A 12385-nucleotide genomic window follows, 5' to 3' on the forward strand; every position below is an offset into this window, starting at 1 on the left:
ACCGATATTGCAAATTGAGTATCTGCCGATACCGATACCAATCCGTTATCGTCAATTCTCCTTTCAAACAACTAAGCAGTAATAATACATGTCTCAATGCACCATGGTCAAACTAGCTATCTAAATAACAATGCTCAGACTGTGAAACAAATATTCTAAAGGAATAAATACAGAACCTACAACATCACACTTCTGCAAAACTGCTGTTTTTATTTGAACTTTTACACACAGAACATTTTGCAGCATTTTTGGCTTGTTAAACAAAAGTGTCTACAATTGGAAGATGTGGATGTCAATCAAATGCAATGGACCAATTAGAAGTGACGCAGAGTCGAGATTTTCCGTTAAAGTTCTGTCACGTTTTTAGATTATTAAAAAACCCTGCTGGTTCTTGAGGAAGACATCTGTGGCTAAACTGGAAACAGTGTGGTTTATTTTATTTCATAACACTAATGGATTATTCGTTGAGGATGTGAGATATCTCCAAGCTGGGTGAGCGATTTATTATTTATAAAGTCATTTTTATTGTGTTTAAACAGTTTTTTTAGATGTGGCAGTAGTAGATGATTTTTATTGTGTTTAAACAGTGTTTTTAGATGTGGCAGTAGTAGATGATTTTTTTAAATGCTAAAATTTAGGTAGATCAGTGTGTTTTAATTTCTGAATGGCTGTTGCAGATGAGTTGTAGATCAGTGGCACATGTTAATGATGTCATCAAGATGCGTCTTGTTACGGCAGTTGCCGAGTGAGTGGCAATAAACGGCACTGTTGGAATGTATCTTCGTGTGTTTTTTGCTTTACACACAAACAATGGCCTTATTTACATTAAGTGTTATTTACATTAAGTGTTATTTACATTAAGTGTTATTTACACTAAGCAACAGTATCGGATCGGATTACACCTTTTTTTTCCTTCCGATATCTGATCCAGTGATTTGGGAGTATCGGATTGGTTTACAGAGTATCGGATCGGTGCCAGCCCTATATAATACACAAAATGCTTTTTGTTTGTATAATATCATTTAGCAAACATAGCAAAAATAAGTCCTATGTACTATGTAACAGTACATTCTGCTTAGTAACAAGTATGAATACCATCTCCAGGGAATTTGGGATATATTGTAAAAACAAAAACAAGAATTTGTAATTTGTTAATGCTTTTAAATCTTATTTAGGTGATGAAAATCCACTACCAACTTAACTGCATGTTGAAAATTACAAAATTACAATAAAAAATAGTTGACCGAGGCATGATTACCTTTGTGTTACATCAACTTTCCACTAAATTACACTTTTATTGTTTGGTAACTGATGTTAATCATTTTTGCAGTTTTTAAGTGTAATTTCTGCCCATTCTTGCTTCATATGAGACTTCAGATGCTTAACAGTCCACAGTGGCTGGTGTCTGATTCTGCTTTTAATGATGCACCATACATTTTCAATAGAAGCCAGATCTGGACTGCTGGCAGATCAGTCTAGCACACATATCTACCTGTAAAGACTTTAAAAGAGACTGTGGATCCTCCTAAACCCAATCATGATTCCCTTACGTGTTAACAATTTACCCGCTTATTGTGGAATGTTTTAAAACACTCTTATTTTGCCCCAACTTTTCTGTGTGTTAAAGACATCAAATCAAATTCAAGATCTGTTCATTTTTTAAGAAATACATGCAATGAGTCATGATGATGGACAAAAGCTGATGAAGGACCCACACAGAGCAGGTATTATTTAGGTGGTGGATCATTCTCAGCACTGCAGTGACAATGACATGGTGGTGGTGTGTTAGTGTGTGTTGTGCTGGTATGAGTGGATCAGACACAGCAGCGCTACTGGAGTTTTTAAATACCGTGTCAACTCACTGTCCACTCTATTAGACACTCCTACCTAGTTGGTCCACCTTGTAGATGTAAAGTCAGAGACGATCGCTCATCTATTGCTGCTGTTTGAGTTGGTCATCATCTAGACCTTCATCAGTGGTCACAGGAAGCTGCCCACGTGGCGCTGTTGGCTGGATATTTTTGGTTGGTGGACTATTCTCAGTCCAGCAGTGACAGTGAGATGTTTAAAAACTCCATCAGCGCCGCTGTGTCTTATCCACTCATACCAGCACAACACACACTAACACACCACCACCGTGTCAGTGTCACTGCAGTGCTGAGAATGACCCACCACCTAAATGATACCTGCTCTGTGGTGGTCCTGTGGGGGTCCTGACCATAGAAGAACACCATGAAAGGGGGCTAACAAAGTATGTAGAGAAAAAGATGGACTACAGTCAGTAATTGTAGAACTACAAAGTGCTTCTATATGGTAAGTGGAGCTGATAAAATGGACAGTGAGTGTAGAAACAAGGAGGTGGTTTTAATGTTATGGCTGATTGGTGTATATGTGAAACACATTTGTGGACATAATTATGTGTTTTAAATACTTTCAACAAAGAACTGTATATGCAAATACATGCGCACTCACACACATTCAAACACAAACAATTTCAAAAGCTTCTGCGGATCTCAACTCACCTTTTTTGCCAGAGCCCATGGGTCCTGGTGGTTTATCAGTCACCGAACCTATAAAAAACGACAGCAAATGTTTGTAAAATCTCTACCTGGATTATAAGTAAGTAAAAGAGACATGCATGATTATTGAACTTTTCTGAAGAATACACACTATATATGGCCAAAAGTATGTAAACACCGAGCTATAAGCTTGTTAAAGATGGGCATTGATATACTTTCGCACTTATAAAGTCTCCAGTTCAGTTGGAATTCATGCCCATTTGGTGAAAACCACAGTTGTGAAGTTAAGCACTAATGTTATGATAATAGGAAGACTGTGGCTTGGGATCAACTTTCCAATGAATTACAAAGAAGATCAAAAGGAATCTTTATCTTTATAGTTTATGGCTCTGTGCAGGCCACCAGAGTTCTTTTGCACCAAACATGTCAAGCCATGCCCTTAAGCACCTGCAACACAAAATGGCCTTTTTACATTTACCTTTTTGGCATTTAGCAGACGCCTTTATCCAAAGCGACTTACATTACAGTTACATACAGTCTGAGCAATTGAGGGTTAAGGGCCTTGCTCAAGGGCCCAACAGCAGCAACCGGCCAGTGGTGGGGCTTGAACCAGCAACCCTCTGATCACTGGTCCAGTACCTTAACCACTAGGCTACAGCTGGCTTTTTAAACGGATGCCACAATGCTTGAATCAAATAATTCATTTTTATAATTGTTTTATGCACCTGTAAGCAATAAATGTGGCTGAAAAATCTAAAGTCATCAGAAGTGTACACACTGCTGGCCATATATATATATATATATATATATACATATACACACCGACCAAGCATAACATTATGACCACTGACAGGTGAAGTAAATAACACTTATTATCTCTTCATCATGGCACCTGTTAGTGGGTGGGATATATAAAGCAGCAAGTGAACAAAGTTGATGTGTTAGATGCAGGAAAAATGGACAAGCGTAAGGATTTGAGCGAGTTTGACAAGGGCCAAATTGTGATGGCTAGATGACTGGGTCAGAGCATCTCAAAAACTGCAGCTCTTGTGGGGTGTTCCCGGTCTGCAGTGGTCAGTATCTATTAAAAGTGGTCCAAGGAAGGAACAGTGGTAAACGGGCGATAGGGTCATGGGAGGCGGTGTATATGTATATATGACAAAAAAACCATTCCATCTGCCTTAGATAATTCTTGATCTTCTGATAAATAATCCAGAGCTCTAACCACCATTTACATTTTCAGCATTTAGCAGATGCTTTTATCCAAAGCGACTTATACTTATTACTGAACATGATTTTAAGCAATTGGGGGGTTAAGGGCCAGGTCTCATTGATGCACGTGGGGAGCGAAGGCTGGCCCTTTAGGTCCGATCCAACAGAGGAGCTACTGTAGCTCAAATTGCTAAAGAAGTTAATGCTGGTTCTGATAGAAAGGTGTCAGGATACACAGTGCAACACAGTTTGTTGTGTATGGGGCTGCATAGCTACAGACCAGTCAGCTAGGAAGGTGGTCATAATGTTATGCCTTATCGGTGTAAAAAGCTTACTATTCATGCAGCAGGACAGAGGTCTAGTAATATAATAAGTAGTGTTTAGTCAACATTGTGTATGGTTTATTGGTGCTTCATTGTGTTTTTATTAATTAACTTCATATTAAATAATATAAATGATGTTAATTAAGAACAATTATGATTGATGATTGTACAGTCATAACTGAGATTAAAAAACTTCTTTCATAAAAAAAAAGATCTAATGATCTGATACAAGACAATTAGAAGAAGAAAAAACATTTAAAGATATTTAATTTGGTTCAGTGGCCAGTGTACAGTAACCCAGGTGCATGCACAAGATTCAAGATCAAGATTCAAGATTCAAGATTCAAGATTTACTTTATTGTCATTTTAATTCAAATTCAAATTCGATTTAGCATGCAAGAATTTACCAAATTAGAGTTACACCTATTTAAAGCAGAAAGGGATTCAAATAAAAGGCTATTTGGAATGGATTTTACTACCTGTAAGTCCACTCGTCCCAGCATGAGTTCCCGTATATTCACGGAAGTTTCCTGCAAATGTGTGTAAGATATTTCACTTTTTGCCATGATTCATTATTGTTACAGGTAGCCATCATTTTAATGTTTAAAGAATGGTTTGCTATGTTAGCTGTATGGGTGATAGCTCTTTGTCAGCACTTATTTCTCCTTAGTTTAAGATTTAGTGCCTATTTAAACACATGAGGTTTTACAAATATATTAAAAAAGCAGTTTGGAAAGATCACAGAGTCAGGTCCGGAAGAACACAAAAGTAGTTAACAGTAAGACAGTGGTAGCCTAGTAGGTAGAGCTGTGGGTTACCAATTAGAAGGTTGTGGGAACGAATCCCGGCTCTGCCATGAAGCCACTGCTGGGCCTGGTACAATGGCACCAAACAAGCTGGAATATGCAAATTCATTCTACTGTACATATGTATAAGTATATACACTGATCAGCCATGACATTAAAACCACCTCCTTGTTTCTACACTCACTGTCTATTTTATCAGCTCCACTTACCATATAGAAGCACTTTGAAGTTCTACAATTACTGACTGTAGTCCATTTATTTCTTAACATACTTTTTTAGCCTACTTTCACCCTGTTCTTCAATGGTCAGGACCCCCACAGGACCACCACAGAGCAGGTATTATTAAGGTGGTGGATCATTCTCAGCACTGCAGTGACACTGACATGGTGGTGGTGTGTTAGTGTGTGTTGTGCTGGTATGAGTGGATCAGACACAGCAGTGCTGCTGGAGTTTTTAAATACCGTGTCCACTCACTGTCCACTCTATTAGACACTCCTACCTTGTTGGTCCACCTTGTAGATGTAAAGTCATTTATGATCGCTCATCTATTGCTGCTGTTTGAGTTGGTCATCTTATAGACCTTCATCAGTGGTCACAGACGCTGCCCACAGAGCGCTGTTGGCTGGATATATTTGGTTGGTGGACGTTTAAAAACTCCATCAGTGCTACTGTGTTTTATCCACTCATACCAGCACAACACACACTAACACACCACCACCATGTCAGTGTCACTGCAGTGCTGAGAATGATCCACCACCCAAATAATACCTGCTCTGTAGTGGTCCTAGGAGAGTCCTGACCATTGAAGAACAGCATTAAAGGGGGCCAACAAAGCATGTACAAAAACAGATGGATTACAGCCAGTAATTGTAGAACTACAAAGTGCTTCTATATGGTAAGTGGAGCTCATAAAATGGACAGTAAGTGTAGAAACGAGGTGGTTTTAATGTTATGGCTGATCAGTGTATGTGCTTAAAGTCGAAATAATAAAGACACTACTTGTAATACAGCCTACAGATTTGACATAATATTTAGTGCAGGAAATGCATTTCAGAACTCACACTGTGGTAGAAAATGTTAAGAATGGACAACGTCTCATCAAGATCTGAACGTACAATGGTTATTTTCCACTGCCTTGTAATGTCATGTCATTTATCCAAGTATTCCCTGTTATTCTAGGTCACTCACAAGACATTTACACAATATTTATGCAATCTATTACAAGGCACAAGCTAATTAGCACGATTTGCTTTTGGATTTTAGTAAATAAGGCTATAATTGGGTAAAATAACCAGCAATGTGAAATAGCCTGGTGAATTCATAAAGCTAAGGTCAGTATGAAACAGCATTTAGCTGCACAGTGCAGAACAACAAGAAAAAAGGAACTAGACCCGAAAACAGGTGTTCCAGTGATAGTGTAATCTGATTCTGGCATAAATCCAAGGAATTATCTTCAGTAGGAAAATTACAGCCATTACAGTAAAGTATTTCCATTCACTTTTACAAAGAATAGCAACTTTCATTCCAAGCATCTTCCCTGGAAAGCAATTGAAAATGTGTAAGTGCTGTGTGTTTGTATTCGTGCTGAGGGTATAGTGGGAGCAGATCTGAAGAAAGAAGCACTGAGATGAAGGGCATGAAAGAAAAGAAAGTATGAGAAACTCCTGCGAGGCCTCCATCAGTCTAAGATTCAGTGCACAAACAGAGGACATATAAAATAAACACAGTGGTAAGTAAAGTTCAACATCAGAGAAGCTTAAATAAAGAGCAGAGCACGGCTCAAACACAATCCAGCAGCTCTCAGGGTTATAATGTACAGATGCAGAAACAAAGTCTCCAAAATATTGGAACTCTACATGAGCAAAGACCAAACATGTCCTTTTCGGTAGGTATTCTTGATGAAATTGTCACGTGTCCTGAATACCTGGATTTGATTAATGCCCTTAGTCACTGTCTGTAAGCAGTTTTACATGTTTTCTTTGTGGCTGTGAGGGTTTTTACTGTGTAGTCCAGCTTCCTCCTACCTCTTACAACATGCAGATGTTGGCTCTACTTTCCCCTATGTTCACAAAGCTGAGTAAGTTCTTCTGAACACTCCTTCTGACTGAGAAGGTGACTTGGATAAGTAGCGAAATGTATCTCCACACCAAACTTTGTTAAGATGTCTTTAATGTTGTTAGCCAGTAAGTAAATGTATGAATTGCTCTTTGCTTCACTGTCCAAGCCATGACGTTAAAACCACCCCCTTGTTTCTACAATCACTGTCCTTTTCATCAGCTCCACTTACCATGTTGGAGAACTTTGTAGTTCTACAATTACTGACTGCAGTCCATCTGTTTCTTTACATACTTTTTTAGCCCCCTTTCACCCTGTTCTTTAATGGTCAGGACTCTCCCATGACCACTACAGAGCAGATATTATTTGGGTGGTGGGTCATTCTCAGCACTGCAGTGACTCACATGGCGGTGGTGTGTTAGTGTTTGCTGTGCTGGTATGAGTGGATAAGACACAACAATGCTGATGGAGTCCACCAACCAAAAATATATCCAGCCAACAGCGCCCCTTGGGCAGCGTTCTATGATCACTGATGAAGGTCTAGAAGATGACCAACTCAAACAACAGCAATAGATGAGCGATCGGCTCTGACTTTACATCTACAAGGTGGACCAACTAGGTCGGAGTGTCTAATAGAGTGGACAGTGAGTGGACACGGTATTTAAAAACTCCAGCAGCGCTGCTGTGTCTGATCCACTCATACCAGCACAACACACACTAACACACCACCACCATGTCAGTGTCACTGCAGTGCTGAGAATCATCCACCACCTAAATAGGGTGAAATCAGGTTTAAAAAAGTATGTAGAGAAATAGATGAACTACAGTAGGTAATTGTAGAACTACAAAGTGCTTCTACATGGTAAGTGGAGCTGATAAAATGGACAGTGAGTGTAGAAACAAGGAGGTGGTTTTAATGTTATGGCTGATCAGTGTATATAAAACATTGCTAACTGTTCAGTAAACATATGGAGGGCATTACATACAATATAAGTAGGTTCTAAATATAATACGGTTTATATGTGCTCCAGAGGTAAAGTATTATAGAGTATTTATAAATTAGCCTTCCTTTCTCTTTAATTAATAAAATTAATAGGCCAATTTCAAATACTTAGAATGGGGTAGTCAGTGAAATTTCCAGGTAAATTCAGCTATCTTTTGAGAACATCTGAACATCACTTTGAATAGATTTGGTGGCTGGCTTATACTTGTGTAAAAGGAAGCATATGCAAGCCCATGTGCTTCAAGATAGAAACTGAAAACAATAAAATTAGAAGAAAAATGAAAAAAAAAAAAAAATTAAGTAACACAAATAAATAAATTGCATAATATATAATTGGAATAAACATGAAACGAATGAATGAAATAAATGAAAAACAATGAATAAAATATAATATGTTAGAAATTTTTTTTAATGTGTTTTGCCAGACAGGACAGTTAAATAATAATAATAATAATAATAATAATAATAATAATAATAATAAAATGAATAAATAAATAAAATATATTATTATTTTTAATATTATTGTTGTTGTTATTATTATTATTATTATTATTAACAGAAGCATTTTGGAAATAAATTAATTAATTAATGAAACAAATAAAACAAATAAATGAAATTAATGAAAATTAAATAAAAATATGTTTGAAATGCAAAAATAGAAAAAAATATTTAAGAAAAATGTGTTTTGCCAGACCGGAGAGTTATAATAATAATGTATTATATGATATTACTAATAATATATAATATTATATATAATATTAGTTAAATACTAATAATAAACAAATAAAATACTGTATATTATAATTATTATTATTATTATTGTTATTATTATTTTTTACAGGAGCATTTTAGAATGCCTCACAAATTACATTCTGTGTTTATTCTTTGCTTGTTTAATAGACAGCTGTTAGAACATCCTGCTGTTCTGAAGAACACTTACATTTTTAGTATTGCTGTTCTTTGTCCACCACTGGTCAGATGGCATTACTACATATCACAGTTATCAATAATTACAGTTATAAATTTTGTAAGTAATGAAATGTGAATACATATGATTAAATATGAAGACCCATCACACACAAACAGTGAATACCTGAGCACAACGGGGTCTTGTTGTGCACTGATGAGCCACTGATGGGTTTTCCGTCTGTAGTAACACACCAGCAGTACCCTGTAAGAGTGTGACACTGGACCTAAAACAAAACCACCAACAGACTTATAAGAATAGAGAAAAAATCTACATTCCTGACTGAAATGTTTTCAAACCCTAGTGAAGATGTTAAGTTAGACATTCTGGTTGAAGAATAAACAATAAATCTTATTCATGGGGAGCTACTTTGAATCTGGCATGCATTCTGATAATTTAATATGTGGCTGTGACTGGGGCAGATCTCTGCAGTGATTTTATCAAATTTTTTAAAAAGTGTTTCCAATGTTCATCTACAAATGGAAACACAGAAAAGCATCCTCTTTCTTGGCCTCTGCTCAAGGTGGTAGGTGAATCTCAGATGTCTCATTATTCATGTTCAGTATTGTTAAAAATAATGGATAGGACATAGTGAACCAAAGAACTGACTCACCTGGGCAAACGTCCCATCTTCATTGCACTCCGGGATGAAGATGGACTCCAGTGGACGTTTGGCCTGCTCCAGAGCCTGGCTCCTTTCCATCAAGCATTTCGACTGGCCAGAGCCTGAAACACGCACACAGCTGGACTTTATCAAGGTGTACATATCCTAAAAATGGTTTATACTATTATAGTGCACAGTTGTACAGTTGCAAGAAAAGTGTTAAATTATCTGGATGTGCACATTAATTACTCTTAAAATGCACTTTTATTAATCTAATTGTAAACTAAAAGCTCTGCATTTACAGTCCAGGCTGTAAGAGTTTACAAGTCTATAGTAGGGATGTTCACGATACTGGGTTCACGATACGATTTCCCGATTTTTTTTAAACAAAATGAAATTGAAGACAAATTATGACGAAGTTTCCTTTTATTATTTCTCTTTAAAATGATTTCTGAGGTTGGTACAAACTATGCAAAACACGGCTGCACATTTCCCTTTTTGTGTAAAAAAATGAAATAAAATTTTAAAACAAATCCCACATTAAATAAATAAATGAATAACAAAAATAAAGAAAGTATCCTCACATAAATAAATCTGGCTGAAAAAATTCCGAACCTGGCAATCCTGTAGTGACATCAACCAGGCAAGGTGAATAGTGCACTCTGCTGTTTAAAGTGAATATGGAATCATTACACATGTGAAAGATTTTTAACTGTCTTGTGGTGCATCGTTACATCCCTAGTCTCTAGTCTAAGGTGTTTCGGTTAATGGACTACAGTTATAGGTGCAGGTTTTAGAGGTGTAAAAATCTTTTTTATTTATTTATTTATTTGTTACTAATCCATAATGAGAACAGTTTCCCGATAAAACATTAAAAAAAAAATCTAAAGGCTTTAAAAGCATTTTATGTACCTAAATGTATTAATCTACAATAAAATAAACTGTCAAGCCTGGAAAAATGCAGTATTGCTGCCTTTACCAAAGGAATAAGCATCCTGCAAAAATTACACCAAGAGCTAAAAGGTTTTAAAAGGGTAACAGCAAAGTACCTGCACAAATCTGTAGAATTGGCTAAAATTTCCTATGTGCCACTGCAAGAAAAATCTGTGGAACTGGGTACCCTTATATTATGATAACTGTATTTTCTGTAGGGCGGAATGGTGGCTAAGTGGGTAGCACTGTCGCCTCACAGCAAGAAAGTCGTGGGTTCGATCCCCAGGTCCGGGTCCTTTCTGTGCGGAGTTTGCGTGTTCTCCTCGTGTCCGTGTGTTTTTCCTCCGGGAGCTCCGGTTTCCTCCCACAGTCCAAAAACATGCAGTCAGGTTAATTGGAGACACTGAATTGCCCTATAGGTGAATGGGTGTGTGTATGTGTGTCTGCCCTGCGATGGTGGCGCAGCGGTAAAAACACACTGGTCTGGACTGAGTGGCCACATGAACAATGATTGGCCTGTTGTTCATACAGGGGTGGGGCATCAAGCCGGATAGGGACTCCGTTCACAGAGCTGATTCACAGCTGATCTCGTCTAGTGTAGGTGACAAAATGCATACGGCTGTTGCCCACGTGTCGGAGGGGGAGTGGGTAAGCTTTGTTCTCCTCAAATCAGAGCAGGGGTCAGCAATAGTGCAGAGGAAACATGACACAATCGGGCAATTGGATGCAATTGGACGCAATCGGGCAATTGGAAGAAAGTGAGTGAGTGAGTAACTATTTTCTGTAGCTACTTCAGATTTCTCCTAACTTTCTAGCTGGACTCCAACTCCTACTGGAATTAGCAACAGTACTAGTCCCTCCATTTGTAGACAATCTGTCATTGTGGACTATTGGACATCTAAGTTGTGTGCTAATAATAATAATAATAATTTGTGAATTGTTTGCTATTTAAATATACTTTTTGCAACTCCAAAACCAGTTGGTAAAATGATACTGTATATTGTCTGTATATATTATATATTGTATTTTTAATTACTAGGTTAAGCAGAAGTACTTTCTTTCACTTTGGAAAAGGCCACTATGAACATATTTCAATGTGCAACCATTTAGCATTAATAAATGTTGAGTGTTGGGTCATAAAAAACTAATAAACAACAAATAAACCTTGGACCCCATTGCTGGAACGATCCCAAAGAAAGAGAGTGTAAGTACCCTAATGGTAGATAATTTCTTCACTGTTAAACACACAAGTCTCTGTTCACCTCTGTACATGCTCACAAATTATTAGACATATGTAAACATTTAAAGGCTTATGTATTATAAAAGCATGACAACTTCTAATGAACTACATAACTTTGAGGCACTTCAAAAATGTGCTTTTGTGTATATACATAGAAACAAAGAAATCCTTTGGCAGTAAGCAATGAAACTACACAAACAAAGTTTGAAACCCAACCACTGCTAGTCTGTGACCAGCACAAAATAACAAAACAGCTTCAAAATGAAACAAAGAACCAACATAACCAGATTCAAAATGAATACTTGATAAAAAGCTACACTATATTGCCAAAAGTATTCGCTCGTCTGCCTTCACACTCATATGAACTTGAGTGACGTCCCATTATTAATCTATACGGTTTAATATGATGTCGGCCAACCCTTTGCAGCTATAACAGCTTCAACTCTTTTAGAAAGGCTTTCCACAAAGTTTAGGAGTGTGTTTATGGGAATTTTTGACCATTCTTGCAGAAGTGCATTCGTGAGGTCAGACACCGATGTTGGACGAGAAGGCCTGGCTCACAGTCTCCACTCTAATTCATCCCAAAGTTGTTCTATCTGGTTGAGGTCAGGACTCAACAGGTGCAGGCCAGTCAAGTTCTTCCACACCAAACTCGCTCAGCCATGTCTTTATGGACCTTGCTTTGTGCACTGGTGCGCAGTCATGTTGGAACAGGAAGGGGCC

General features: G+C 37.5%; 1 protein-coding gene across 6 annotated transcripts in view; it reads right to left on the reverse strand.

Annotated features, from left to right (window-relative positions):
• The window catches only part of smoc1 (SPARC related modular calcium binding 1), an 83395-nt gene that overhangs the window by 45857 nt on the left and 25153 nt on the right, over window positions 1–12385 (reverse strand). For 4 of the 6 annotated variants that reach the window (XM_063007085.1, XM_063007084.1, XM_063007082.1 and 1 more), the window contains exons 4-7: window positions 9499–9611; window positions 9012–9111; window positions 4534–4584; window positions 2523–2570 (exon numbers count right to left, since the gene is read on the reverse strand). In XM_063007085.1, the coding sequence (XP_062863155.1) occupies window positions 2523–2570; window positions 4534–4584; window positions 9012–9111; window positions 9499–9611 (312 nt within the window). The remainder of the gene's footprint in view (window positions 1–2522; window positions 2571–4533; window positions 4585–9011; window positions 9112–9498; window positions 9612–12385) is intronic. The other 2 variants (XM_063007087.1, XM_063007086.1) reach the window with 1 other exon arrangement.

Source organism: Trichomycterus rosablanca, chromosome 13 (genome assembly GCF_030014385.1).
Source record: "Trichomycterus rosablanca isolate fTriRos1 chromosome 13, fTriRos1.hap1, whole genome shotgun sequence".
Classification (NCBI taxonomy): Eukaryota; Metazoa; Chordata; class Actinopteri; order Siluriformes; family Trichomycteridae; genus Trichomycterus; species Trichomycterus rosablanca.